General features: G+C 44.1%; 1 protein-coding gene across 2 annotated transcripts in view; it reads left to right on the top strand.

The window, feature by feature from the left end:
• OSBPL2 (oxysterol binding protein like 2) overlaps window positions 1-24,719 on the top strand; it is a 54,560-nt gene that overhangs the window by 8,676 nt on the left and 21,165 nt on the right. For both annotated transcript variants that reach the window (XM_006274323.4, XM_019484467.2), the window contains exon 3: window positions 13,413-13,574. In XM_006274323.4, the coding sequence (XP_006274385.2) occupies window positions 13,538-13,574 (37 nt within the window). In that variant the 5' untranslated portion in view covers window positions 13,413-13,537. The remainder of the gene's footprint in view (window positions 1-13,412; window positions 13,575-24,719) is intronic.

Below are 24,719 nucleotides of genomic sequence, written 5' to 3'. Positions count from 1 at the left end.
AGCCCTTGAAGAAAAAGGAGTCAGAAAAGAGCTTTTCATTTTTAATAAAATGAAGGAACTTCGTGAAGGAACATCTTGAGAAGCTGGATACCTTCAAGTCAGCTGGCCCTGACAGTCTTCACCCCAGGGTACTCAAGGAGCTGGCAAGCATCATAGCCCAGCCTCTAGCACGGATCTTTGAAAACTCTTGGCGCTCTGGTGTAGTGCCCGAAGACTGGAAGAAGGCCAGTGTGGTGCCTATCTTCAAGAAAGGGAGGAAAGTGGATCCGGCTAACTATAGGCCCATTAGCCTGACTTCTATCCCGGGGAAGATCTTAGAAAAGTTTATTAAAGAGGCCATTCTTAATGGACTGGCTGACGCCAACATCTTAAGGGATAGCCAGCACGGGTTTGTTGTGGGTAGGTCTTGCTTGACCAATCTCATTTCCTTCTACGACCAGGTGACCTATCACCTGGACAAGGGAGAAGAGATTGATGTCATATATCTTGACTTCAAAAAAGCCTTCGATCTGGTTTCCCATGATCACCTCTTGGAGAAACTGGCCAATTGTCGCCTTGGGTCCTCCACGATCCACTGGCTGGAAAATTGGCTCCGGGGTCGGACCCAGAGGGTAGTAATTGATGGAAGTCACTCATTGTGGTGTCCTGTGACCAGTGGGGTCCCCCAAGGCTCTGTCCTTGGACCCATACTGTTCAACATCTTCATTAATGATGTGGACACTGGAGTCAGAAGCGGACTGGCCAAGTTCGTCGATGACACCAAACTTCGGGGCAAAGCATCCACACCAGAAGACAGGCGGATGATCCAGGCTGACCCGGACAGGCTCAGCAAGTGGGCGGATGAGAATCTGATGGTGTTCAACGCCGATAAATGCAAGGTTCTCCACCTTGGGAAGAAAAACCCGCAGCATCCTTATAGGCTCGGCAGTGCTATGTTGGCTAGCACTAAGGAAGAAAGAGACTTGGGGGTCATCATTGACCACGAGATGAACGTGAGCCTGCAATGCGATGCTGCGGCTAGTAAAGCGACCAAAACGCTGGCTTGTATCCATAGATGCTTCTCATGCAAATCCTGGGACATCATTCTCCCCTTGTACTCGGCCTTGTGAGGCCGCAGCTGGAGTACTGCGTCCAGTTTTGGGCTCCACAATTCAAAAAGAATGTGGAGAAGCTTGAGAGAGTCCAGAGAAGAGCCACACGCATGATCAGAGGTCAGGGAAGCAGACCCAACGATGACAGGCTGAGAGCCCTGGGGCTCTTTAGCCTGGAAAAGCACAGGCTCAGGGGTGATCTGATGGCCACCTACAAGTTTATCAGGGGTGACCACCAGTATCTGGGGGAACGTTTGTTCACCAGAGCGCCCCAAGGGATGACGACTAGGTCGAATGGTCATAAACTACTTCAAGACCGTTTCAGGTTGGATATAAGAATTTCTTTACTGTCTGAGCCCCCAAGGTCTGGAATAGCCTGCCACCGGAGGTGGTTCAAGCGCCTACGTTGAACACCTTCAGGAGCAAACTGGATGCTTATCTTGCTGGGATCCTATGACCCCAGCTGACTTCCTGCCCTTTGGGCGGGGGGCTGGACTCGATGATCTTCCGAGGTCCCTTCCAGCCCTAATGTCTATGAAATCTATGAAACAAAATGAGAGCCATGTTTGAAAACAAATAATTTTAGTTTTTGCGGGTAGCTTCTCTTCATAGGAGTTGCGCAGTCATGCAGAATTGTTCCTGCATGAGTACTTCTGGTATACTGCTACTACCACTTAAAAAATTAAAATGATGTTCCTATGGTTTCCCTGCTACTTATGCACTTAAACATCATTTAATACTTTCTTGGATGCCCACATTCAGAAATGTACAGAAATTCCCCTGAGCTCAGCTTCGGTTGGCTCTAGAGATAAAGGCTCTCACCATCCATGTTAAGGCCCCTAAAGAAAAGTGTCTTACTCCTCCTTGAAGTTCAAAAGTGGATTCCTCTCCGCTGAAGCAAAAAACGTAATTGCTTCTTTTGCTCCCTGTTCAAGGAGACTCCATGACCTGAATTGGGCACCAAATGGAGGGTTTTGCATCATTTAGCACATTCTTGACTGATATGAGTCAGCAAGTGAAGATGTTGTGTAGTGCTCAGTGTCTTGGTACTAGCTGTGACCTCTTCTCTTTCACTGCTCATAATAGTGATACCAAGTGTGATACCAAGCTATCTTTTGTAGGCTTCAGATTAGCTCTATGGTTCACAGCCTTGTCTACTTTGGCACGTGGAAGATACCAGGGAAGCACCGAAGGACCTCCATGCTCTGAAGGAGCTTGAGCTTCTTGACTTTCAGTTGGGATTAACATCCTTTAAGTACATCTAGCATTTCACTGGGACTAACCTCTGTGGCACCAACTGCTGCTGTTACAATCCAGCAGCCCTGATTTAGCAGCACCACACTTCAAAGAGCTGGAAGTCACATTTCTCATCAGACTTGCAGCATGCGGTGAGAGATCTACTTATTCCCTGAAAGCTTCTTTTTTAGTGCTTTGGTTCAACAAGGACCATATTCCTGTATGGTGACCCTGGAACCCATGGAGTCCTAACCATGGATGTGCTCTGCCTGCTTCCCCTAATGACAGGGGAGCAATTTAGAGTAGCAGGAAGTACAATCTTACACACCTCACAATCCTTGGTCTGAAGAGGAAGCTTGAGGAAAAATAGTTCCAAGATGAAGACATCTCTGCATTGCTGACACCTGGATCTGAAAACATGAAGAAGCACTACAGTCTGATGGGTATTCATGCTAACAATTCAGAAGTCTTTAGTTTATCACAGAAAGCCTCTTACTCGGGCCTAAATTACCACAGGTTAGCTTTCATCTGCCACGGGGTAAAAGAGTTGCTGTGGAGCTGCTGATGTGCAGCAGACACCTGCCCTCCTTTTTTTTTTTTTCTCGTGATAGCAAGCTTGTGTATATGTGTCCTAATGCACAATAGAGTGTATACAGACTGACTGGCTAATGCCTGTCTACTGCTAGAGCTCAGTGACCTGCTTATTACGGATTTTTTGTTGCATCTAATTTTAACTGAATTTTTTTTTTATTAACCCAATAGTAGTAGTTTCATAGTAGCTAGGGTCAGGAGGGACCTGAGCAGATCATCTAGCCTGACCCCCTGCCACAGGCAGGAATGAATGCTGGGTTCACAAGACCCCAGACAGGTGATTGTCCAACCTCCTCTTGAATTTGCCCAAGGTAGGGGTGAGGACCACTTTCCTGGGAAGTTGGTTCCAGATTTTGGCCACCCTAACTGTAAGAAGTTGCCTTCTGATCTCTAACCTAAACCTATTCTCCATCACCTTATTACCATTGCTCCTTGTCATCCGAGGTGGTACTGGGGAGAAAAGGGCTCTGCCTATTTGCTGTTGATCTCCCCTGATGAGTTTGTAGGCAGCCACCAGGTCCCCCCTCAGCCTCCTCTTGCTGAGGCTGAACACGTTGTTTCTTAGGGATAAAGAAATTAAACATTAAGCTGGGACTCTCCCACTGTTCCAAGAGTGATGCAAGACATTTGGATATAATTTGAGTACTTTCCATTTAAGAGCAAACCTTTCAGGGGCTTTCCTTCTGGTTGTAAAGCCATTCTGGTCATGGGGGGGAGAGTGGGCCTATTACTTTGCCTTTAAGGGGAATTAAAAAAAAATGTAACTTAACTGTCATTTATGTTGAGTAAATTTCTGCACGTCTCTTTTGGCTTGCATATCTCTTGGTGCTTTAATGCAATGCTTACTACAACAAATTATTTGACAACTCCATCCCCATGCAAACAATGCTACACATTGTCTAATGGCTTCAGAGTGCTTTGCCAAAAGAAATGTCCACTGTTAGCAGTGCTGTGCTAAAATGGATGGATTTGCTCTGATAAATTGCTAGAGTTGTATGAGGGTTAATTGTATAATGTGCATTAGTAAATTAGAGACACGTAGCTAAACACCCATTTATGAGTGGAGTGGAGTTTGGGTAGAAATGATTAGTTTTGGGAACTTGTTTTCAGTCTTGTAAGTGCCTGGTTTCTTGAGTTACTTAGTTGACATCAATTTAGAATTTTTTCCCCAAGATTGGATTTATGTTTCTAAACTGTATTCTTGAGAGCTTGATATTCATGATGCCTTATTTAACTTACATGTAGTTGGTTTTACAGCACTAGTAAAATGTGAATTGTATTTAATAGGAGTCAAAATGGCAGTTCTTTGATTTAGCTGGTCCCATAAAATCTTGTATCCTCTTGGCAATCGCAGGTGGAGTCCAGGCTATGCTCTGCTTTGTTTGGCAAAATCACAAAACCAAGGTAGCAGCAGTCACATGTGTTTGCTAAACTTACTAGACTGAAATGAGAAGCAACACTGGTTCTCTCTATTTCTGTCGTCTTAAACTTATTTAATTTACGTTATATTTTGTACTCTTGTTTAATTGCTTTGTGCTCCCACTAAATGTAATTTGAAAGTGCAGAATTGTTCTATGTGTAATTTTGATGTTTTTCAGATCAGAGATTTAAGAGGTTTGTACAATTTCACCAAATATTTTAGAAGCTAAATTTTAAGGTGGGACTGATGGGAGAGGTTCTTTAAACTTTCTTTATCTTTTGTTTTCTTTCAACTTGATAAAGAGCCTTAACAATGGTGTCTGTACTACGGTGCACTCGGTCTCCTACAGAAACAAAGATAAATTCAGGAGCTTGTTATACTGGCATAGAAACCTCAACAACCAATAACCAACTAAAATTAACATACCCTGTGCTCCTGATGGTACTAGTCTTTAGCCGTGTTCCCTTTTTAAATGCTTGAGAGGATAGATGAGCTTTGCAGTTTATTGGCGGCATGACCCAAAGGTCAGTGAGCCTGGGCATTTGGGGTCAAAAGGGAATGAACTCCAAGGTCTCTTATCAGAAAGTCTTGCCAGCAGCTTTCTCCCTTTGTAAACAGATGTCGCTAATGAGTATATCTATTTGGACCACAAGTGTGTCAGTGCCATAAGGGGGAAGAACAAATCCTTAGAGAGTGTTAAATACTTAAATGCTAAGGCCTAGATATATAGACAGGGTTGGAAATGTATAGACCAAAGCCTTGGTCTAATCTTAAAAGTCCAGTGGACAAGCATTCACATCATCTCTCTGTAATGGGCCAGTTCATTCTGCACTGCAGTCCAGTCTACACATTAAACAAAAATGGTATAGCATGGAATAAAATGGTCTTCATGGGAGAGCTCCTCTTCCCCTTCCCCCCACAAGAACAAATGAACAAAAAAAAATGTGGGTCTCTCTTGGTCAGATTAAACACAGATTACACATCAGCCTTGTCCCCTGCTGTGACTGATCATCCCTATGTAGCCGTGGATTTAACCCAGGGGTGGTCAGTTATTTCAGCTGGAGGGCCACTTAATGAGTTTCGGTGAGTGCTAACGGCTGCACACGCACACAATCTTTCAGAAGATATCATTTTAGCAAATTGTGAATTAAAATAATCTGCTGTACCACATTTTAATTTTATTTCAAAAAATATTTTTGTCCTGATTTATGTTCTGTTGAATAGTGTATATAGAGGTGATTACATAAAAGCTCAAAATAAAGTCTTGCTTTTGTATATTATGTGTGTCTGGGAAGGGGGGTGGGGGATGTACATGTGGGTGGGGGGAGGCTGTCTGTGTGCTAGGTCCTGGGAGCTGGCCAGGGAGGGTGGGCAGGGGGGCAGCCTGTGCAGCAGAGCTTACCCGAGTAGTTCAGGTGCAGTCTGGCCCATGGCTGCCCCCATGGCATGCCACATGGGGCTGAGCTCGTCTTGCTCCCACCCAGTGCAGCCTATGCTGCGTTCTCACCTGTGCCTGCTGGCCCTTGCCCCAGCCCCAGCCAGTGGACACAGCTTTCTGGTGTGGCTGCTCCTGGTGCGGCTGCAGTTGAGCGGCTCCTGCCCTGGTGCGCAGGGCTCCAGCTCATAGCCACTTCCACCCATTTGGTTGCCCATAGGTGGCTGCTCATCATGGCTGGTTGGGCAGAGTGAGTAGAAGGCAGCTGGGAGCTAGAGCTGGAGCCCTGTGCACTGGGGTAGGATGTCTGCCTGCAGCTTCCCTCCGACTGGGAGCAGTGCAGCAGGGGCAGGAGGAGGAGGAGGATCTGCTGGAGGCAGGGAGGAGCTGAGTAGTATCTGGGCAGCTGCAGCCACACCAGGAGCAGCCTGGCCAGGAAGCTGTGTGCATTGGCTGGAGTCGGGGCCAGTGGGCACGGGTGGAAGTGCAGAGCCGGTGGACTTCAGCCTAATGTGGGGTGCCATGGGCCAGATACGGTCAACTGACGAGTGTCTACCCATGGGCCAGATTCAGTCAGTTGGCAGTCTAGAACATCGCCAGTGGGCAGCTACTGAAAAGTGTTTGGATCTTAATCTGTCTATAGGTCTTTGCTATGCATCAAGAGTACAATAACATTGTTCAAATATACTCTGTACAGTTAGGTGTATTGTAAGGCTGGACTTTGCTTTGTGAAGGTTGTTCTTGAACAGGAATTTGGTTCTAAACTCGTCGTCTTCCTGTAGTGGCATCTCCACAATTTATAACCCTCAATTTACAGACCTGTACTGCAGAGAATTGTGTTAACTTCAGTCACACATGTATAGCAATGACATTGAGAGTGGAAACTAGAAGCGTTACAGCTGTCATGTGAAGCAAACAGGATGTTTTATCTTTTGCCTTTGCAAAGTTTGAAGAAAGTTTTTGCCATGTCCTTTCTCATCAGAAGCAAACCTAATCCCACGTTTTTGATCAATGAAAGGCAAATGCTGATAACTATATTTGTTCTCATGCACTGAAATTCTTGTTATCGCTGCAAAGTGAAAAAATGGACTTTAAAAAGAAGTGATAAAATAGGCTCAATTACCACCTCACTGCTTTGGGAAATCTGATAATGTTCACATGGTCTGAGCCACTAGCCTGTCTCAAAGTAATGAGGAAGAATAGGAGCTTAGAGGAACTAAATCACAGACTATTTAGAAGCAATGATAAGAGTTTAAGCTTCATTCAGAAAGGCACTGAAAGGCCAAGGTCCTCTCTCACACATTGATTGTTGGAACATCCAATATTTATACAGCACCTTTTTCATTTGGAAGGCTCCCCAAGTACTTGATACATATATTGTCTCAAATACGTTTGCTGGGAATGGACAGCAGCAATAAACTGGGACCCTGAAGAACCCAGGCTTGAGGAAATATTGGTGTATGCTGCTAGGGGAAATCCTGCTCTTAACTTCTTCCTAAAGCATGCAGGTTCCCCATGCTAACTAGTCACAAGGTGCTTAGCTCCAGCTTTGGCTCTGAATGGTTTTTACTTTTGGACCGTTTAGCCTTGAACCAGATAATCTGATCTTTATAATATAACGGGAAGCACATTCCAGTCCTATGCGAGTGTTTGTGATGTCATCAGCTGCTGCATGGGAAACAGCCCATGGGTTTGTCCTTGGCAGGTAACTGAGAGGGCAGCAACACCTTCTGAAAGAATTTGTAACCCCAGTAAAGGCCAGGGTGGTTTTAGCTATTTTGGCTCTTAACTATTCTCTCTCTCTCTCTCTCATTAAAAAATAGTAATAATAAAAAAAAAATTAGCATCTTGCCATTCACCTTTTTACACTATTACAGGATCTGATTCCTCCGTTGATTTCAGTGGGGATTATTCCTGCTTTATATTCAAACAAGTGCCAGAGACATTGGGCTCCATTGTATTAGAATCAGAGGCTTGCTGTTTTTGGTCTGGAGAGTCACCTCTTTTGTTTTTGAGGATATCATACCTATCCAGTTACTGATGCCAGGATAGCCTTGTTTTGTGTCTTGCTTTACTGTCTACTATTTCAAAATTTACTCGAACTGTCTTTCTTCCAATCTGGCCCCTAGTTTGTCTGCTGATTATCAGACTGGATCCCAGAAGCTTGCTTGTTTATCAGTCCCTGACCATACTTTTTGATTGTTTAATTATGGCATTACAAAGAAGATAAGAGTTGGTTGCTGAAAAGAACCAAATTTCTAATAGCTGTCTTTGTCATTAAAACTCCACCTTATGCAAGGCAAGTTACTTGATCGCCTTTGGGCTTGGCCAACTGAGATTAAATACAAAATTAAAAGATCCTGCAGAAAATTGTTAAGGAAGCCTGGGCAGAACAATTGGGAATATCCTTTCATTTTGGGGATGAGAGAAAGTCAGAGAGAAACAAAACCAAGAGCTGTCAGTGTCTTGTTACTTCAAAGGAGAGAGAAGCTGGACAGCGGTAAGCTGAGGTCCATAGAACAGGAAGAACATAAGTTGTTAGTGCATCTCAGCACTGTCTGGATCAATGGTTTCCTCTGGAAAGTGTAATTCACTTTTTTCCATTCTGTGCTTGGTTATCTGCAAGGACATAATGTGGCAGGGAGTCAGGCTAGATGATCTGTTCAGGTCCCTCCTGACCTTAGCTGCTATGATACTATAATGATTGTGAACATGGCCTGGTTCTCAGCAGTGATTGTGATCTTGCCCCGGTTCTTGGCAGACAGTTGTGTATATCTCAATGTATTAACTGATTGCAAATCACTTTAGTGGCCACAACCTCAGCCAGTGCTCTGTATTGGATTAATTTGAGTGACCTGAAATAAAAAGGCTCCCCTCAATTGACCAGCTGCCACTACATTTTTTTTTTTTGCATTTCCTTCTGTCCTTTGTATTTGCTTGCACGGTAGAAGAGCTTGCTGTACAGGGAGGTATAGTATGAAATGCAGTGTTAATCTCTCTAACTTTTTGTTCCAGATAAACACCAGTTTTTTCCCAAGCTTAAAAGGTGGGATACTGTGAAATTCCTGGACTATTAATGAATTACTTCTTTAAGTAAATTCTTTTTCATTAGAAACGCTGTTTGTTAATCGGAGCTTATTACTTGCACAGTAAAATAAAACTGATCCCGTATTTTCAGTTTTTGCCGCTGCTTATGAGACAGAGAGATGCATAACCTTTGACTCTTAACGTTTGTTTTTTTTTTAACATTGAGACTTAAACTGAATGATGTCACTCTCCAAATTGCCTGTTGGCTCTAAACACTAGACGCCATCTTGCCTCAGCAGCCAGCATCCAAACTGGCAGTAGAGAAGGGAGGGCAAAAATATCCCTAGAAAAAAGAAAAAAAAAAAAAATTGAAACTTGTGTCTTGGGGTTTGCATAAAAAAATAAATGCTATTGGGTTCTGTTTACAGATGCACTGGGCTGCTGGCAAATAGACCTGAGTCTGTAGCTGACAAATACTCTTGGAAGACTTTGCACATCCAGGTCTTGTATCTGTTCTGGTGGAAGAAAAATATATTCTCATTACTTATTTTAATGACGTGCTGACAGCAGAGGTCTTTGTCTTGTTAAAAGAGACTGATCTTACAAAAAAGGCCCCATACCAAGAACAGGGGCAGCAAGCACAGGGTATGTAGTGCCTGTTGCAAAACGTTACACACCCACGTTCTAAATAGGGTGGGGCGGCATGAAGGACAACACATGATGCAGTGTGTAATGGTCCGCTCCCATTTACAGTTTAGGCAGGCTGCATACATGGGGGCAGAATAAGGTTCATATTCTACTTATTGAGGATGGCAAATGGGTCGGAGGGGTGGGGAAATGGTGAGAGCAAAGGTGTGGCAAAGAACAGAGTAACATGGAGGAGAGTCAGATTAAGAGAGAGTACCTGGATGAAAGCAGGATGCAAGCTGACAAGCATGCTGTTTACAACAGATATGAGAACCTTTTCATTTTGGTTTGTTTTATTGCAGGAAGAAGTTTTAAACTAATTTGAGTTACTGACTTGGAGCCATAGCTGGTATCTAGAGACCAGAGTCTCTGCTCAGGCAGTGAACACAGTGGTACATAAAAATTAATATTTGCCCTCTTAAGTACCTGTTTATGCCTCCAACTGTGCAAATAAGTTATGTTCATTTTCATGTGCATGCTAAGGCCTTTGTGGGGAAACTTGGTCTGGATTTAGTTTGAAATGTAGATTTTTTCCTTGCCCTCCCTTTTTGACCTTTCAGGGTGTGTATGTACAGGGCAAAATGACTCTGTGGGCCACACAGTGTGTAAACATTTAACAATTTGTGTATCACTTTTTGAAAGGTCTCTGACTTGTGTATTTAATTAATATATGTAAATTCTTGAGCAAGGTGTGTCATACAAAATCTGCTTAGGCACTGGCAATACAAAAAGTGAGAAATTGCTCCACAAAAAAGAGAACTTCTACAAACTGTACTTGGTCACAAGGAAAGAGAGTATTTATAATACAAGGAAAGTGTATTTGTATATCAATATATAAACATACTATATTTACATTATAAATAAGTAAAACCACCAAGTAACAAGTTGCTGGGTTTAGCAAAATAATATGTTAGTAACCTTTCTATTCCCACATCAATTTGGGAATTTGCAGTTAAGGTTCCTAAAGTAATGCATGTTACACTTATACATTACTACTTTTTTCTTTTTTTTGAAAAGCACCCCATACAGTAAGAGGACTGGAAATTACAGGGTAAAGTAATTTCCATCACTGCTTTTTATTGCCTTCTCGAGTTGTATTTGTTTGACAATACTGAAATTTGCATTTGATTTCTCGTGATATAAATGAAACCGTCTTACTCTCAGACAGTAAACACAGATATTGCTAAAGTTGTGGGGTGTAGAGAGGGATTATTTAAGATAAACTCAGTCGTGGTTCAGCTCCTGCTTCTAGTGGGCTGAGGCTTCTTTACAGCCTTTTGGTGGCCCTTCACATTTCGATGGTGAAGTTTCTTTGTGCTCTTAGTGAAATTTCATCCTGTGTACTTGACTGTCAAATTTTGCCCTTGGATTGATTTATTTTTTATAGTGAGCTGTTGCATTTCGCTGGGTGCCTCCTTGCATTTCCACAACAGTCTGAAAATACCAACTGCAGCTTGGGCATGTTTGAGACTTTGTTTGACAGCACTGAGCAGCTGGTAGCTGTGAGCAGTTGATAACCAGTGGAGCTACAGCAGGTATAAAGGCCAGTGACTAGGCAAGTGAGCAAAACACAGGAAAAGAGAGAAGGGAGAAGCAGCCTGACTGTTGCTACATTTCTGTTGTAATTGCTTCATAAAAAATCAGCAGCTACCAAGAGTTTTGAACTTAGTGATAAGACACTATAAATAAACCATGCTAAGGGTGTGTCACCTTTCAAAATTTGTGGAGGCTGTAAGTGGTGATTGTGAGTATTGGGTTATGCGAAGACGAATATCGAGGCCCAGGACTCAACAGTGAGAGGTAGGAGGGAAAGCTTGTGGAAAGAGAGCAAAGCCTTTGACCTTTGACAGAGCAGGCAGCTGAGGGTAGGACTCGAAATGGGACACAGGATGCTACTGGGCTAAAATGTTTCCACAGCAGAAGTTACTCTTTCTGAACAAAGAGCGAGAGGAGCTCCCTGCACACAGACCGTGTTTCTTTCTGAAAAACGAGATACAGGGGTTTGAAAGGCAGTTGGAGCCATTGCAGGAACCAAATCTTATGTGACAGGGAAATAAATATCCCAGGATAATGCAAGTTATGGCCATGGATAGGCTGTCAGGAGCTTTTGTTAGAATGGAATGGCCTGAGTGAGACTATTCCTAGAAAACTGCTACTGTTGCGCAAGATGAGGAAGGGTTTATAATGGCCAGGAATAGTTAGGGTTTCTCATTCCAGCTTGTTTAGAGGCTGATGTAGTGCCAGTATACTGCAATAATGTAGTACATGCTTGATTACTTAGTGACGCTTGGATGAGCACACTCATGATTGTGGAAACTTCTCAATTAAGTGCTTTTTTTTTTTTTTTGCTTTGGCTAAAATGAAGTTGAGCGAAGTGAGAATGTTTTGGATGCATAACACACAGCACCTGGGATAAATCTGTAATCTGTGTGGTGCGTTTATGTATTTGTGGCTTGACTGCAGTGTGTGGGAGGGAATGGCAGTGTCTCCCTTCAAATTCATTACCCAAAGACGGGTATCCAGGTTGTAGCTGTACTGGTCTAGACTAGAGGAAAAAGCAGTCTGGGCTTATGGTAGAGCTGATCTCTTTTGTTAGACCAACAAGATTTTTGCAAAAAAAATGTCTTTAATTGCAACATTTTGGGCACAAACACCCTTCATTGGGCATCAGAGAAAAGATTGTAAAAGTCCTCCTGGGCAGAAATGAAAGTTCATATTTCCTAGGATTTCACAGAGGAGTCAGTAGATAGAAAGCTCTTCTGGGCAGGCAGTTCCTAGCTGGTAAGGAGTCTCGGCTCTCTTTTGAGGCTCTGTGATGATGCAAATTGACTTGAACCAAGGCAGGAGCAGTATCTCAGGTTTCAGGTGGTTACTGTTGCTTCCTGCTTGGGAAATATATGAACTTTTATTTCCACCCAGGAGAAATTTTTACAGTCTTTTCTCCAGTGCCTGATGAAGGATGTCTGTGCCCAAAAGACTGCAATTAAAGACTTTTTTTTTTTGCAAAAATCTTGTTGGTCAAATAAGAGAGATCAACTCTACCATGAGTCCTGATTGCTACCCAAAGACAGCTGATTCTATCCTAACTTAGAGCCAGTGTGTGCAAGGTCCAATGTAACAATGGCTGACAAACTGCTCTCCTTTCCATGCCCCCAGAGTGAAACAGGTTACGTGACCTAGAAGTCTCACTGCTTTTGGCGGCAGCAGCAAGGTTCAGGGATGGTGACTGAAAGTAACTCTCTTCCTTGCTCCCTCCAGAGTTGGTTGTGAGGGGTGCTGCTTTCCTCTTCTCCAGAGTGAGCAATCTTTCTTCTGTCTGACACTTCTTTCCTGGTTCTTCCTTCACTTACTTCCATCCTCTATATGAGACCTGACTTCCCTTCTGACCACATTGTTAAAGTACATATAAGTAAATTAAAAAATGTATTAGAATCTGTCTCTCTTTTTAGCTTGCAGAGTAAACTGTTTTCCCCAAATGCTTTAAACATCAAGGCAATAGACAGCACATGGTTTGGCTTGTGTGTGCCTGAAATTCATATATCCTATCACGGGGAGAAAGTGGAAGTGCAGATGCATCCTTCTGTTACTTCTTATAGCAGATGGATAAATGGTGCTGCATTGCCCATCTTAAAATGATTTTGTTTTTAAAGACAACTCTTCCCTCAGTTCTTCTATGATTTCTTAAAGGAGTTGATGCTGTATTTCTCATCTAAAGAATAATTTGTTTTTGCTGCTAAAGAAAACTACTTACTATCTCTCTTTCCACCCACCAAGTGTTCTTAAATGCTAGTAGATGCAAACACAAAGATTCAAGTGTTTAGGCTTACACTTGTGCAGAGATGGAGAAGATGGAGGTTTTACATACTTTTAGTTCTTTCCAAAATAAAGTGAAAACACTAATTTTTTTCATTTTCTTCTCAAACAGATCTTCCAAAGTGACTTGGTATCTACGCAGGAAGCTTTCCACAGCACACGAACATTTAATCTCTAAATCTAGCACAACGATGCATTAGACGAAGCCAGGCTGGTGCAGAAATTTCATACTGAAGGATGAATAGTGAAGAAGAGTTTTATGATGCCGTTACGGGTGAGTGAAGACAAATGCAAAATAAAACCACAGGCTGTTTGGCAGCAAGAATGTAGCTCCATTGTTATTAGGAGACCACGCACCACTCTGATCATTTGTGGTGAGAACTTTTTAAGGGAACAAAAAGGAATTGTTCCACTTCTACTTTAAGCTAGGGAGCCAGGAACCTTTTTTAAGCTTAGTAACTCTCCCTGTACACTTAAAGAAGCCCATTAGCCTCTGCCTCACTTCTACCAACTGTATAACTGAGGTAATCTTGTGGGAGGGCAGAGCGTTATTGTTTGCAGAGTACTTTGAAAATGAAAACTATTGTTTACGTGCTGAGTGTTAACTTCAGTGAAGAACTTGTCCCAAGGATTGAAATGGAAGACATTTCCCAGTCAAAAATTGATTAATATAAATGGATGCTTCTAGCATAGGGAGCCAAAAGTCTTTGCTGTCTGCTGTTGCCTTTACAAAAGCCAACACAAACCTTTTGATAATTGAGCCTTGTGTTGGACAGTATTTCTCTTTTGAACTAATAGAGCCTCAGCTATTTACAAAAAATCTTAAAACCATGTAAGGATAAATTGAAATGCTTTATAAAAATAATATAACAAAAAGCTTCTCAGAGATTCCAAATCATTAATCCCCTTATCCTTTAAAGTGTCTTCAGAAATCCTAGAGTGGAAGAAGGATGGGAGATATTGGCCTCTGGAAATTTAGCAAGTTGTGTCTTGGGCATCTTAGAATCCAGGGAGTAAAAGGAGACGTACTGGGGAGCATGGAGCTATTGAGACTAGGAGTAGAATAGAAGAACTATGATGGAGGGGAAAGGAAGTGTGGTGCTGCTTGAACCTCAAAAAAATCCCTTGATTTTAATCGCACTGCAAAAGTGGTGTTAGGGTATCAAGAAGTGAACCCCGTACATACACCAGCTTTAGAAATCGCATTTTATAGAAGGATTAAATGATCTGAGGGTTTGTCTCTTGCATTGTTGATAACATTGCTGAGACCACCACAGTGCATTGTCTGCATGGTTGTTTGGTCCATTCCTTCAACTCTTGGTGTGCCAATGTACAGTCCTGAAGTTGGGTCATCTCTCTTTGCCAAACCAATTCATTTTCTTTTTTTGTCTGCTACTTAATCCTTTCCTACAAAGGTAAACCAGTAGCACCAAAATGCAAAGAGCCAAAGAATTTTGAGTCTCAGTGACCAGGAGTCACTTGGGTTTACTTAATCTCTGCTGCCTCCTTGCTGCAAGTGGGGAATCATGCACTGTCTTTGAGAGCCCTTCTAACCCTGCCCCAGCTGAATCCTTATGCAAGATGAAAGATAGTAGGAGGGAGAAGAGGAAAGAAGGAATCCAGGAAATCAAAATGCCAAGTCTTAGCCTTGTTCCCATTGTAGTGACCAATTCATGTGATCTTGGAACCTGAGTGCTCTTAAAATTGGCCCCTTCTGTTTTGGGGAGCTGGGCTGTGGTGCTGATCCCACAGATGGATGTGGCTGGGCAGGGTTGTTCTCCCTCGTGCCATCTTGGGGCAAATTTTCCTTGGTTCATTGATTTTTGGCTATGGTTGGAGCATGGTGCCATGTTCAGGATTGAGTTTTTATGCCAGGTTTCCTATGCACTTTCTCCATCCAGTACTGTTTTGCTGATGTCAGAAAGTTTTGTGTGCCTTTTCCATGAAGATGTGGCTGGTAGCTCTCTGTCTTCAGGGACAAACTCTAGCTCTGGATTCACCTATTCAACTCTATATTATGGTTAGGGACCTACTGGATTTGCGCCTGGGCAGTTTTCATGGAAACCGGTAATTTGGGTGGGCTCTGAAAAATGGCAGGCTTCGTGATTTTGGTGGGCTCACTGCATCATCTCCTCCCCCCCCCCCCCAAACTTGCCGGCAAGCAGAGAAAAGGGCAGGAAGCCCTGCAGTCTTGGAGCACTGGGGCTGGGGGGAAGGAGGGTAGAGGGCAGAGGCGGGGCGCGCAGAAGAGGGTTGGGAAGCTAAGGTGCAGAGAACAGGAGGGAGGAAGGGGCAGAACTGCTTGCAGCAGGAGGCGAGGGACCCTGGTGAAGCTGCTTGTGCAGCATCCCTGCTTGGGGATGGCTTGAAACTGCAGCTTAATTACCCTGATTAAACCCAAGGAAACCTTTAATCCATACTTAATAACGCATGGATTAATGGCTTCCTTGGGCTGGTAATCAAGCTGTGGTTTGGAGTCATCTGAGACTCTGGGGAAGGGTGGGACTGCTGGCACCCCTCACCCAATCAGAGGCAGGGCAGGGGGAGGCTGCCATGCTTAGCCCACGACAATGGTGGCTGGCATTGGGCTCTGCTCAGAAAATCAACTGGCCACCTCCTTGAATTTGGTAGACTCCTAATTTATGGTAGAGTAAATCCCAGGGCATCTCTTTAAATACCCCTGCTGGTAGGGCAGCTTTTTTTTTTACCCAGTTTTGGCAACCTGTCGAGGGCTGCATGGGTAGCCCTGCCCCTTGACAGGTGCCCTGCCCCCTGGTCACCATCTTGGGACCAGTGCCTCAATGTCTTGGGACCAGTGTCTCGGGGCCAGCCAGCCCCCCCCCCCCCCTTGCACTCAGCACCAGCTTGTAACCTGCCCCCTCTGCCAGCCTGGGCCCCGTCCCAGCTCTGGGCTTGCATGGTAGGGCTGCACACAGCGGCAGCAGGTGTGGCCCCCTGGCTTGCCACGCTGGGCAGTGTTTGCTGCTGCTGCCTGCCCAGAGCTCGCGTGCTGGGCAGCCCAGAGGTGGTGGTGGCAAATGCTGCCCAGCGTGGGAAGTGGAGGGGCCACAGCAGCTGCCGCCGTGGTGCAGCCCCAACGGGTGAGCCCAGAGGCGGCGCAGGGGCCAGGTTGGCAGCAGGGGTGGGTTACAAGCTAGTGCTGAGCGTGGGGAAAAGTGGCCCCTCGCCCGCTCCGTGGCCAGCGCTCTGCGCTGCAGCCACTCAAAGCCTGTGTGGGGCTGCCTGTGGCTGCTCAGGACAACCCCGTGTGGGCCGCAAGCGGTTGCAGCAGGGAGCGCCGGCCACGGGTTAGGCGAGGGGCCGCTTTTCCCTGCACTTCGCATCAGCTCCTTCCGTGCCCTCCTCTACCTCCCCGCCCTGCCCTTACCTGGGCTTTCCGCGGGGCAGCCACATGGTCCCAGGCCAGAAACCTCTGCTGGGGCTTCCTGCTGGTGGGGCAGGCTGGGTGGGCCCTGCTGTTGCAGGAGCCTGCCGAGGATTCCCCTGGGTCCTACTGCCCCTGGTTCCTGTCATTTTTCACAGGAACCAAGGACAGATATTTTAATTTTCGAAATTTTTTTAGGTGCCCTGCAGGTCAGATAGAATGGCCTTGTGGGCTGGATGCAGCCTGCAGGCCATATTTGGCCTACCCCTGTGTTAAGCTCTGGTGAGTTGACTAGCTGATCCTTCAGGTTCTTGGATCGTCCAGGTGCCTTCAACTTAGATTTGTATTTCTGGGAGTCCTGGGTCAGACTAACTCTAAAGCAGGGTATCCAACACATGGCCTGTCATAATTCTTGATTAGATGAACAAGGACTTAAGAAGCAAAATGGTAAATTAACAGCAAAACGGGGATTAACCAACTGCACAGCAGTTAATCTGTGCATGTCCCTGCATGTGCAGCCCAACTTCTCGCTTGCAAATGTGTTGAGGGTTTACATTTGCTCAGAGCAGCTCTTGTTGGTGGCAGCCTCCTTTGGAAAGTGTACCCTGCAAGTGATTCTCAATAAGATTTGAATTATACCTCTTCCCCTGAAGCCTTCCAGCCCAAGACAACGTAGAATTGAATTCTGTGAGACTTGAGATACCTGCTCAGTGGTTCTCATCCTCTTTAGACTCAAGGCACCCTAGTAAATCAGAAAGATCCCAACAGGTCAGAGTGTTTTTGACGCTATGGATTCCTATTTACCTTGTGAATCATGCTTAGGTGTTTACTATTGTACAGCACCCGTAAAAAGCTGTCATGGCACTCCAACCGCCCTGGTTGAGAATCACTTCCCTAGATCTTGAATTTGAGCTGGATCTTCTTGCAGACCCACTGTTCTGCCCTTTCCACAGACGGTCTTTCCATCCCACCAGTCTTGCTACTAGATGGGTCAAGATGACCTTCAAACATGTAGACCCCCACCTTGTAGACAGCTGTGCCACCTGAGGGGGCTAGACTAACTTCAAGTATCTGTAGTACTCTCAGCAATAGCCCAAGCTATGTGCTGCCTCCTCCCAGCAGAAACTGACTTCAGTTTCAGAGGAGGCCAGGGCCTTTGCAGGAGTGACTCAGTGACATCTTCCCTGTGCCAGGGTTAGACTCTCCCTCCTGTGCAGACTTGATCTGCATTGGGATGGATGCCAGTTTGTTGGAGTGGAAAGTCTGCTTCTGGCTCGGTCCATACTTTTTGTTGAAGGAGAAGAGATGCTGCCCTGGGGAGAAGCGTAATTGAATTGCTTGCTGCACAGCTGAGAACCTTGTGTCCTGATCCAACCTGACTGACCAGGTGGGATTCTGTATGTGAGCATTTTGGGAGGAACCCAGAGGCTTTTACTTAAGTTGCAAATCCTCTGCTTGGGTTGCTGGGTGGAAAATAGGTCTCTTGCTGCCTGGGGTGTTTATCTGTATGCAGAAGCAGTGCCACCACCCTGTGCTGATTGGCTGGGCATAGAGCATTTACTACCTCCAGAGCAGGTATTTCACTCAGGACTTTCTCAGGGATCTTATGTTTCCTGTTGGTCCCCCTGCATTTCAGTCACTGCAGCTTCCTCACTGCTGCTCCCAGATACAGAGAACAGTTCTTGTGGTTGCACCTGTGGAACAAGGTCAGGCAAATTTTATTCAATTCTTTCCGCTTTTTCTTCCGTCCTCCCCTTAATTCCAAGCTTCTTTTGGAAAATGATGCAAGCAAAAGAGCTAGCTACTTTGGCAGCAGGCTTCTAGCCCATGTAACCTTGCTGTTTAGCTCTGTTAAGTCTGTCTTGGGTTCACGGAGGCCTTCTGTGCCATCTGCTGTGCTACGACTCTTCATCAGTCCTTCCAGACTTCAGGTTACTGATTCAGATGTGCTGAGAGAAAAGTTTGCCGTAGAAAGAGCAGCATACTTGGGTTGTTGCCACAATGCTTCCAGCCTCTGCCAAAGAAAATAGTTTTGTTATGCTCTTACCTTTTTGTTCCAAAGGTTAACCGTGAATTCTATGAAATCTTCTTTTCTCCATGTCATTAAACATACCAGGCACATGCCTGAGCAAGCTGCTCTTTAGCTTTTATTAATTGCCATTCATCTCGGACCATTTCTCTCTTGAGGAAGGACTGCACCTGTGGAATTGTGGACTAATTCATATCCCCCACTCCGCCAATACTATCTTGATCTGATACATCAGCAGATTCCGCTCCTGGGTGTGAGATCTGTCAAATTATCTTGTAAAAGGTAAAGTAAGCCTGTCTCCTGTTGGAAGTGGCTAATTAGAACGGCAGCCTGTGAGGAGTAGCTGTCTCTTGAAGGAGGGGGAAGTGATGGTCTTGGAGAAAATAAAATTGTCTTTTTGCCATAGTGTGCCACTGCAGCATCCCATCTCTGCCAGGTGCTGTTCCTAGGTCTGCGGCTCTTGATGTTTCTCCTACATTCAGTTTTCTTCCCTGCTAGAGAGGATGATGCTTCCCTGGTATTTAAGCTCAGAGAAGCTGATGACTCCGTATAAAAGGAGACTGACTTGTGATTTGCATGCTCTGTGACTCAAGGAATACTTCATCCCAAAACTTCCTGCCTGGTGGACACACAGCTAGTTTGAGTGGCTTGGTTTTCCTTTGCAGAATGGGGAAGAAGAAGACTATGAAAAGCAGAAATACTGGCAAGTCACTTTTTTTTTTCTTTGAACTCTTGAAATTAATTAATTGTATAATCAAGTCTGTGAATAATGTTGAATCTTAAACAGTCTTTTGTGTTTTAAGGCCTTTGGCTCACCTTTAATATATGTAATTCATCAATGTAATACTTAACCACTACTGCCTTCAGTTATTGGTTCTTTTTTTTCTTTTTAAACATCCTCTTTCTACAGTATAACTGTCCCGTAACTGATGTTTAGCTTGTGAATTCTTCTGTTCTGTGGAGGCTTTAATTAGCGACATCAAAAGAGAGACTTTTCTAGGAGAGCGTGTTATCTTTTCAATAGTCCCGCAGTTGTAGCTAATTTGGATCCACTCTTCTGTCTCAAGATGTGTTCCAGAGTGTTTACCCTTTCCTACCACACTGGCCACATGTTCAGTTGATCCTTTTTAAAAATCCAAAAACAGTTTAGCGGACAGGCAATTTTACAGCTTTGATAAATAAATTTAGCGACGTGTTATAGCTGTGTAAGGGGTATGTATCACAATTGGTTGCTTTAGTGATGTTTGGAGACAACCTGGCAGTATTTTCTAGGTTAAAAATTAAATATTACATGAAAATAAACTATGACAGAAAACGTAATATCTTTGTACTATAAGGTCAGTTCCACTGGAGCTGGGTTTGAAAGTTTTGCCTGTCTGTAAAACTTGAACGTGTTTCTGTTTCTTGTGTTTAGCCATTCATGACTAGATTAAATTGTATTTTGGTTCACATTTGATCTCTGTTTCCCTTAGAATTGAATAAGTTGACATACAGGAACAGCACAAATGAGTTGTTAACTGGAGAGAAATCAAAGGACTGGTAACAAGCAACGAGACACAGTTTTATTTACTTTGGATTAATTAATCCTTAATAGATATATGGAATAGATGGGTATCTATATAAGATCTAGGCACAATTAAAGGTTTTGCTTCCCCAGTGGGCGGTGAAGTAGCCTTGTAGAGTGACTTGAACTTTTATGGAAGTTTCTGTTTTAAAATTAAACACATTTAAATATATTAGAGCGTCTAGGAAATCCCAGAGGTTTAACTACCCTTTCTCAAAAAGTGTTCTTTCACTGCAGAGCGTCTAAAAATCAGCGCATGTTTTGAGGTAGGTGTTTTGATGTAGTGTTTGTTTCAATCCCCTGAACAATTATACGTACATCTATCATTGTTCCCAATTAAGTGTTAAGACCCGCTGGGGTGTGGTTATCATGCCATAATTGCATGCCTGAGACGCTGGGGTTCAGCATGCGGGATTACTGCGTGATGTCATGTTTAATGTCTGCTGCTAATTATAAAATGCAAAATCACAACGCCAGTACTTCCTTCAGCTTCTGAGATGGCTGCATTGGTAATCTTCAGTCATCTTTCCTGGTAGAAATAAAAGTTTGTTTTGGGTTTCTTTAAAAGCATTACATTGGTAGAATGAGAATATTTAATGGGAGAAAGAAGTATAGCATTTATGGTAATAATACAACAATAATATCTGTTGTATTTTTAAGTATTAAGACGCCTGAGACGTTAAGAGTGATTGCAGTTGGCAAGCAAATGGTACTTAGATTGCTTGAGTGGAAATGATTTCAGCATGTTACAATGTATGTTCCTTTAAACAACTGTGCAGTATTTTATTTAGCTTTCTGTGAGCCCTGGCCCAGAGGACTTTCAGAAAGCAAGTGTGTATGTGCAGGGGATTTATACTGTCCAGATGCTAAATCAGAATTTGGACACGCCGCAGTCCTTTGTTGACATGGAGAAAATGAACCTGATAAGAGAAGGGACTTACTGCTTTTACTGGTAACTTTTTTGTTTTTAAACAATTTGATTTGTAATGTAGACAGACCAAACCAGTTCCAGTGTTGTTACAGTCCAGAACATGGCATAACCCCTCCTTTCAGGTTTCACCATCCAGCCATCACGTGCTTTCTACAGGTGTTGCACGTGTGTTTGTCACGCCTACAACAGCTAAACGGTATCATCTGACAGTTTGGGTGGAAATGCAGGCAGAGGAAGCCCATTGCTGTTGTCAGCTACAGGTTCCTTAGTCTCCTCTGCCCTCCCTCATGTCCTTCAGGATATACATCTAGATGGACAGCTGGAATGAAGGTCATCTCACAAAACATGCAGCATCAGAGCAATTTTTATTTTTCCTGTACCACATCCTAGATATCATGCAGTGTATCTTGTTCGTAGGGCTGAGAGCCAGCTGTTTTGGGCTTTCTGGAGGGTTTAGGTCTCTCTCCTTGGGATTTATGATTGCATGTTTTAGAGAGAGAGTCCAAACAGGCTTCAGACCTTCAAAATTGCTTGAGTAAAATTGCAGTTTTTGTGCAAGACTTTTTTTGTAGCCTGATGTGAAACTTGTTCTTCTCTGTATTTCACAACAGGCTCGTCCATACTTATCTAAAACAATGGGTTGATTTTAATAGCGATACTGTGAATATGCATTACGGTACCAAGGTGCCAGGAGAGAATAGTTCCTTGTTGTCCTAGGTGCTGTACAAACACCTGCCCCAGAGAGTTTATAACCTATTTTTGGTGAGAGCGCCTCTGACAGGAACAGAACATGTGGGTATTGATGGTTTACCAGCTGTATGCAGGAGCCAGGGCTGGTGGCTAAATCCACTGGGTGGGAGAAGATTAGGAGGAGAATCATTAAAAGGGAGGGGAAGGAAGAGCTTGGTGTGGGAGGGGGAGGGCGTTGCATCAGCCGAGACGGGAATGAGCAGCCAGTTGGCATAAGGGAGAGAGCATCCAGGGTGAAAACTGCAGCCAGCAGGTTGACATCCTTGGGGGTCACTCAGTGCCTGCTCAGGCTGCTTCTGCAGCTGCTTTTGCCAACTTCAGTCTCTGAACCCCAGGCAGGTTCATTCCCCAAGGTCACTAGGATCAGTGGATGGAGAAAAGGGGCTGTTTGGGGCCTACTCCTCATTTGTTTCCATCCTGCACGTCCAAAGTAGAAACTGATGCTTGGCCAGTTAAGCAGCCTTGGTTTTCCAGTGAACAGGAAATGGCTTTATTTTGAAAGCCTTTGGGATGGGGGAGGTTCTCTTCATATTGAAGTATTTGATGGTTCTAACTATCTAATAGTGATTTGTAGGAGCTGAAGGCCTGGATATGCCAAGTTGTTCTTTTCTAGCGCTTTCGATAGAGGTGGCTCCCGAAGGGGTTCGGGAGTTTCACTTTGTACGCTCTTACTTTCCAGCAGATGGATACATTAGTGCCGACTTAAGGTTCCTTCATTTCTCTGCCCCCTTGTAAAAGAGATCTGCTTCCTTTTCTTTCTCCTTCTCCTCCCATTATTGCAGCATCTGTTTCTTCCAGTTTCCACCTCGACAAGCCCAGCAATGCATTTAGCAGGCCCAGTGAAATGTAGAGTTGCACCGTGCTTCCTCGAGTCTTGTTGCTCAGAATGATGCTAGAGTACAGATTTCTCTGTAGTCAATGCCTGTTCATACATGTCCATGCCCTGGAGCTGTTTTGCTCTTAAGCAGCTGTTGCTGCTGCAATGAGTGTCGTCTGAATACATGGGTATCCAGGGGAAAATGGTGCTAGAGAAGCATTGCTTGTATGCATCTGGAGCTCTTCTTAGAGCTTATACTGGCTTTCCCCTGAATTAATTCTGCTGGGGTCACTTCTGGGTTCTTAGACCCCTTGGACTAAATCCTGAGCTGCACATGTTGGTATAAGCTGAGGCTGTGCCCTTTGGGGGTAGGTACTGGCACTGTCAAGGAAGTTGTATTCTTCAGTCATAGAAGGAGTCTGGTCCACTACCTTTCTTGGTCAGGGTTGTTGCTTACAGTACTTATCAACAAAATGGTACTTGCTTGAAGAGTAGCTGTGCTGCAGGCTTTGCTGCTAAAATTTGGCAAGATGTGTGTCCAGTGCCTGCATGTAGATCTTGCGGTTCAAGGATCTTAACTTTCAAAGGATTTCAAATCCACCTTTTTGAGCATACTTTTTACATACACAGTCACTTATGCAATTTGTGCATGGAAATAATGAAGTTTAAATACACAAAAGCCAGTGGTTCTTGGCACGCACATACAAATGCAAAGAACAATTTTGCCAACTATTTAATCGGTCTAATAAAAGATATCACATTTTCCCAAAGAACCTTGTCATACAAATACAGTTTACTTGCACAAATCACTCTTTTTACACCTGCATATGCAAAAGTTGTACACATTAGCAATTGGCCCACGATTCTAAACAAAGCAGTAGTCTATCCTAAATGAATTGTTGGACTGAAACCTTGATGTGGCCTTGTCAGTGACCTTAATCCAGTAGTTTGCACTTGTATATCATTTTTGGACTGGAGGACTCCTAAGTTATAAAGTCAAACAATCTTCTCAAGTGGGATGAATGCCTCTTTTACAGGTGGGTAAACCAGGGCCAGGAAAGTGAAGTAACTTGTCAAGGTCATGCAGCCAGTCCATGCTAGAGCTAGGAGGATGATTCAAGTCCTTGCTCCCAGTCCTCTCCTCTAAACTCACTCCCGTTGTGCAGTGGAGGCTTATTTATTTTACTGTTGTTTGGGTTCCATTTTTTAAAACTGGTTCTAATCCTGCATATGTGCTGGTTGAGTCTGACTCTACAATTAATTTTTTTTCTCATGGTTTCTTAGTAAAACCAGAATTGTAAATAGGACAACTGCATTTTTTAAGATCTTATGACAAAATCATGTAACTGGAAAAAAAAATTGTAATTGCAGTTAAAGTGCAGCTTTGAAATAAGGGAGTAGATGTACCTAATTGAAATAGCTGTTGAACAGTTCAGCTGGATATGATCCTGCAGTGTGCCCTTGTTGTGAAGAAGGCTAACAGCCTTAGTAGGAGAGTTGCAAGCAGATTGAGAAAAGTGATTCTTCCCCTCTAGTTGGCACTGGTGAGGCCACATCTGGCATCCTGTGTCCAGTTTGGGCCCCCCACTACAGAAAGGATGTGGACAAATTGGAGAGAGTCCAGTGGAGGGCAACAAAAATGGTGAGGGGCTGGGGCACATGTGAAGAGAGGCTGAGGGAAATGGGCTTATTTAGTCTGGAGAAGACAAGACTGAGAGGGGATTTAATAGCAGCCTTCAACTACCTGCACGGTGGTTGCAAAGAGGATGGAGCTAGACTGTTCTCAGCAAATGACAGAACATTGAGCAGTGTCATCAAATTGCAGCAAGGGAAGTGTAGGTTAGATATCACTAGGATGGTAGTAAAGCTCTGAAACAGGCTACCCAGAGAGATTGTGGACTCTCTCCTTGGAGGTTTTTAAGGTCCTCCTAGACAAAGCCTTG

This window comes from Alligator mississippiensis, chromosome 9 (assembly GCF_030867095.1).
Source record: "Alligator mississippiensis isolate rAllMis1 chromosome 9, rAllMis1, whole genome shotgun sequence".
Classification (NCBI taxonomy): Eukaryota; Metazoa; Chordata; order Crocodylia; family Alligatoridae; genus Alligator; species Alligator mississippiensis.
Note: the sequence above shows the minus strand (reverse complement) of the source record. Positions and strands in the feature narration are given on the sequence as shown.